The sequence below is a fragment of the Lipotes vexillifer genome, unplaced genomic scaffold, assembly GCF_000442215.2.
Source record: "Lipotes vexillifer unplaced genomic scaffold, Lipotes_vexillifer_v1.1 scaffold241, whole genome shotgun sequence".
In the NCBI taxonomy this organism is placed as follows: domain Eukaryota; kingdom Metazoa; phylum Chordata; class Mammalia; order Artiodactyla; family Lipotidae; genus Lipotes; species Lipotes vexillifer.
The window spans coordinates 1,332,232-1,336,301 of record NW_006784922.1 but is presented as its reverse complement, the minus strand read 5'-3'; the positions used below and the strand labels follow the sequence as shown (position 1 = coordinate 1,336,301).

Here is a 4,070-nt window from a genome sequence, read left to right as displayed (position 1 = left end):
GGGAAAGAGGATAGGCGGCTTCACGGTGCCCATTCTTAGGTTATGTAGATGGAAAATAATCCGGCTTGCTGCATTGCCCAGACTAATAATAACAGGCATCTCCTGAAGGACATTATGCTAAAGAGTATCTATTCCTTGCTCCAGACTGTCTGGAGGAGGAGGAAGGGAGAAGGAAAAGAAAAACCATACCAATGGTGAACTCATACATCTTTTAGAATGATTCATTAAATTTTAAAAGAGAATTCAGGTTAACTCTAAAGTAGCCAGAAATTTTACAGAATCAGTATTCCTCATTATCTGAACTTTCTGATCAGTCAGTATTTTAGCATACAGCTTATCATGTTAGCTTTAAAGTCTTTTTCTTTTAATGACTGTAATATATTGCACCCTTCCTTCTCCCCACCCAAGCACAGAACCAATTGAGAGAGTCATAGGGATCAGAAATATGGAAATCAAAAGGTCAGCTTCATTACTGACAAACTGGAGAAGAGCCCTTAGGTGTGGGGCAACTACAGGCTTCCTACTATAGTACCTCCAAATTAAGCAGAATGACCTACTCAGTTACGGGCAGCTGGCAAAAGTGATCCAGCCCCAGGAGCTCAGCTGCCCAGTTGAAGCCCAACAAGAGTCCAGAGGGGCTGAAATAGGCATGCCCATTGTCTCCCAACCTCCCATCCCAGGGAAGACTGTCCCAGGGAGGAGTAAGCAAGGAGGAGAGAAAGGCCAGGAGTGTTACACTAGTAAAAGGTCTCCAACATGGATACGTGAGGAATAGGGAATAAATGTTCTTCACCTGATAGCTGTTTCTAAATGACAGCAAATAAAGCTATGCTATAATTAAGCTAAGTTATTATATTTCAAGAAATCTGAAAGCAATATTAGCAAGATCTGACTAAAGATCCATCACCCCATACATGGAAGCAGCAGCCTCCATTCTCAGTGTGATGGGGGACAGTCTGAGGTGTGTTACTAGCGATAAAGCACGGACATTTACAAATGATGCCTGCTGGCTTCAGAAATTAGGGCTTGTTCAAAGTTGTCCCTATAATAACATTACTCTTACTTGCCTTATTTCATATTTACTGTCTTGAGTAGGAGAAAAAGGGAAGGGCTTATAGACAGCATTCCAGAAATTACACATAACCCAGTCTCCCTTATCTGTGAAGTGGCTCATAGTGAAGGACATTTCATGGTAGCATTAATAGTAATGGCAACTGCAAATTATTGAAATGCTTGTGAGTTGGGATTTTTATAGTTACTTCTATTTCTTTTTTATTTTATCCAGGGATTAATTCAATTAAGAAAGCAAATGGAGATTTTTTTTAAAGCATGAATATCAACATGACACATGATCAAGAATGACCCTACAAACACTTTTGGTTAATAATGACAGAATAACTTCAATAGCTGGTAAAAAGCAGACCATGTAATAAAATTTGTGAAATTTTCAAGAACTATATTAATATCATTATAAAAAATTAATGAACACAGTTCATATATCATAATTTAAACAATAAAACAGGGGAGTTTTGTTTTATTCTCTAGTGGTATGGGGTTGCTCCTAAGGAGCTGTGGTTCAAAAAAATTAGAATTCTTTTTTAAAATAAGTTGCAATTTAAAAAAGCAGATTAGGTATACATATTTATTTTTATTATAAAATCATACTGAGATTTTTAATGGTTTAATTGTTCATTTGCTTATAAAATGAATTTATAAACACTTTTATAAACAGATTCCCCCCACAAAAAGTTTATGGCATTGTTTTCCTTTACTTTCCTGCAACCAACCTCCCAAGTTGATGAGGTTTGCCAATTATGAAAATATTGTATATTATGCTCACAAATTGCTAAAAAATAAAGTATGAAAAATGAGTACTCTTCTGCCATAAAGTCCACCTCAATCCTTCTGCAGCACTATCCTCTTAGGAGAGTTTTAGGTTGGCCAAGAACAAGATTTTCCCTTAACAACAAATCAGTGCCATTGCTAGGTGATTATGACATAGGAAGAGTAACCTCCAATCAAAGAGAAGCCCCAGCAGTCTGACTGTGACCTGCCAATATAAATATGAGAGCTCCCCCTACTCTTAGGCCCTTCTCCTCTCCACTTGAAACTGATGAGGAGAACAACATCTACAATGGCCAGAACCATCACCAAAAAGAACAGGTGCTCCAGAGGACACCGAAACCCAATCTCCAGAAAGAAATCACAATTTCAGCACTGAATTTTGCCACAGAAATTATTCACTCTACATAAACAGGGTCCTAAAAGAAGTGGCTCCCCACAATGGCATATCATCTCGCACCTTGGACATGATGAATGCCATGATCAATGACATCTTTGAACGCATTTCTACGGAAGCCTGCAACCTGCTGTATTTCAGAAATCGTTGTACCCTCACCCCTGAAGATATCCAGAAGGCAGTGTATTTGCTGTTGCCTGGGAAACAGCGCTAAGTATGCAGTGGCTTTTGGAAATGAAGCTGTTCAATGGTATGTCCACTCCTAAACTCCATGTTCCAGCTTCATTAAATCTTGGGGAAAGTTAATTGAACTTACTACCCAGATGATCACTTGAATATTGAATTCATTCTTCTTTTTTATAACGTAGTCGTATTTCCTGGTATTTTCCCTATTTGTCTTACCTCTAGAGAAGAATTACTCTCTTGCTATTTTACCTTTTAACAATTTGACTACTATTTAGGTTTTCCTGACACCTGCTCCCCACCCAACTCCCATCCAGAACTCTTGTTTTTCCTATGAATATGTAAATCTCATTATATAAGTTCAATGCTTATTGTATTGTTAAGGTATTGTTAACTATGTAAAGGATGATTTAATCCAGCTCTTTTGACCCCCCAGGTTGCACTGACTTTGAATTGATGAAGACAAACTTTTTAATCAGAAGTATACCAGTGCTACTAAATTTTCATCAAAAAACTATTTTCTAGAGCAAACTACATTCAAACACTTAGTTCTTTAATGAAGTCCCTTTAGAGCATGCTAACCATTTCATTCAACAAGCTCAGTTCATATCCATGTAATTTTTTTTTTTTTTTTTTTTTTTTTTTTTTTTCCTCTCACTGTCGTGGCCTCTCCCGTTGCCGGACGCGCAAGCTCAGCGCCCATGGCTCACGGGCCCAGCCGCTCTGCGGCACGTGGGATCCTCCCGGACCGGGGCACGAACCCGTATCCCCTGCATCGGCAGGCGGACTCTGAACCACTGCGCCACCAGGGAGGCCCATATCCATGTAATTTTTATCTTTACATTTGCTTTTTTTTCAGTATGGTAGTGCACATCTGTTATTCTTCTACTCCCAATTTATCCCTCCCCTTTCCCCCCTGGTAACCATAAGTCTGTTTTCTATGTCTGTGAGTCTGTTTCTGTTTTGTAAATAAGTTTACTGTCTTATTTTTTAGATTCCATGTATAAGTGATATCATATAATATTTGTCTTTCTCTGTTGGACTGACTTAGAATGATAATCTCTAGGTGCATCCATGTTACTGCATATGGCATTATTTCATTCTTTTTTTTATGGCTGAGTAGTCTTCCATTGTATACATATACCACATCTTTATCCATTCATCTGTTGATGGACACTTGGGTTGCTTCCCATGTCTTAGCTATTGTAAATAGTGCTGCTATGAACATTGGGGTGCATGTATCTTTTCAAATTAGAGCTTTTGTCTTTTCCAGATATATGCCTAGGAGTGGGATTGCTGGATCATATGGTAACTCTAGTTTTAGTTTTTTAAGGAACACTCCATACTGTTTTCCATAGTGGCTGGGCCAATTTTTAAACTATCTTTAGATTTGGTTCACTGGAATTTATTGTTCTATATTTATAACATAAGACCATCACCCAGGAATCTGCCACTCCATTTATAAACTTTGAACTTTACAAATGTCATTGGAGATATTTCCCAATCCCATCTCCTTGTCCACTATCCTGAGTTTTGTTTCCCATTACCTTGCTTTTCTTTGTACTTTTGCTACCTATGTATACATCTCTACATAACAGGTTTAATTTTCCTTATTTTGTAACATAGGGGCCACACTACCTAGGTCCTT

General features: G+C 38.1%; 1 protein-coding gene across 1 annotated transcript; it reads left to right on the top strand.

Moving 5' to 3' along the window:
• Nucleotides 1–2,092: 2,092 nt before the first annotated feature.
• On the top strand, nucleotides 2,093–2,572 carry LOC103085614 (histone H2B subacrosomal variant-like). Its single transcript, XM_082931072.1, is given in 3 exon segments — nucleotides 2,093–2,206; nucleotides 2,208–2,444; nucleotides 2,446–2,572. Coding segments are annotated over 3 exon segments (390 nt in total). The 5' UTR covers nucleotides 2,093–2,113; the 3' UTR covers nucleotides 2,506–2,572.
• Nucleotides 2,573–4,070: the final 1,498 nt, after the last annotated feature.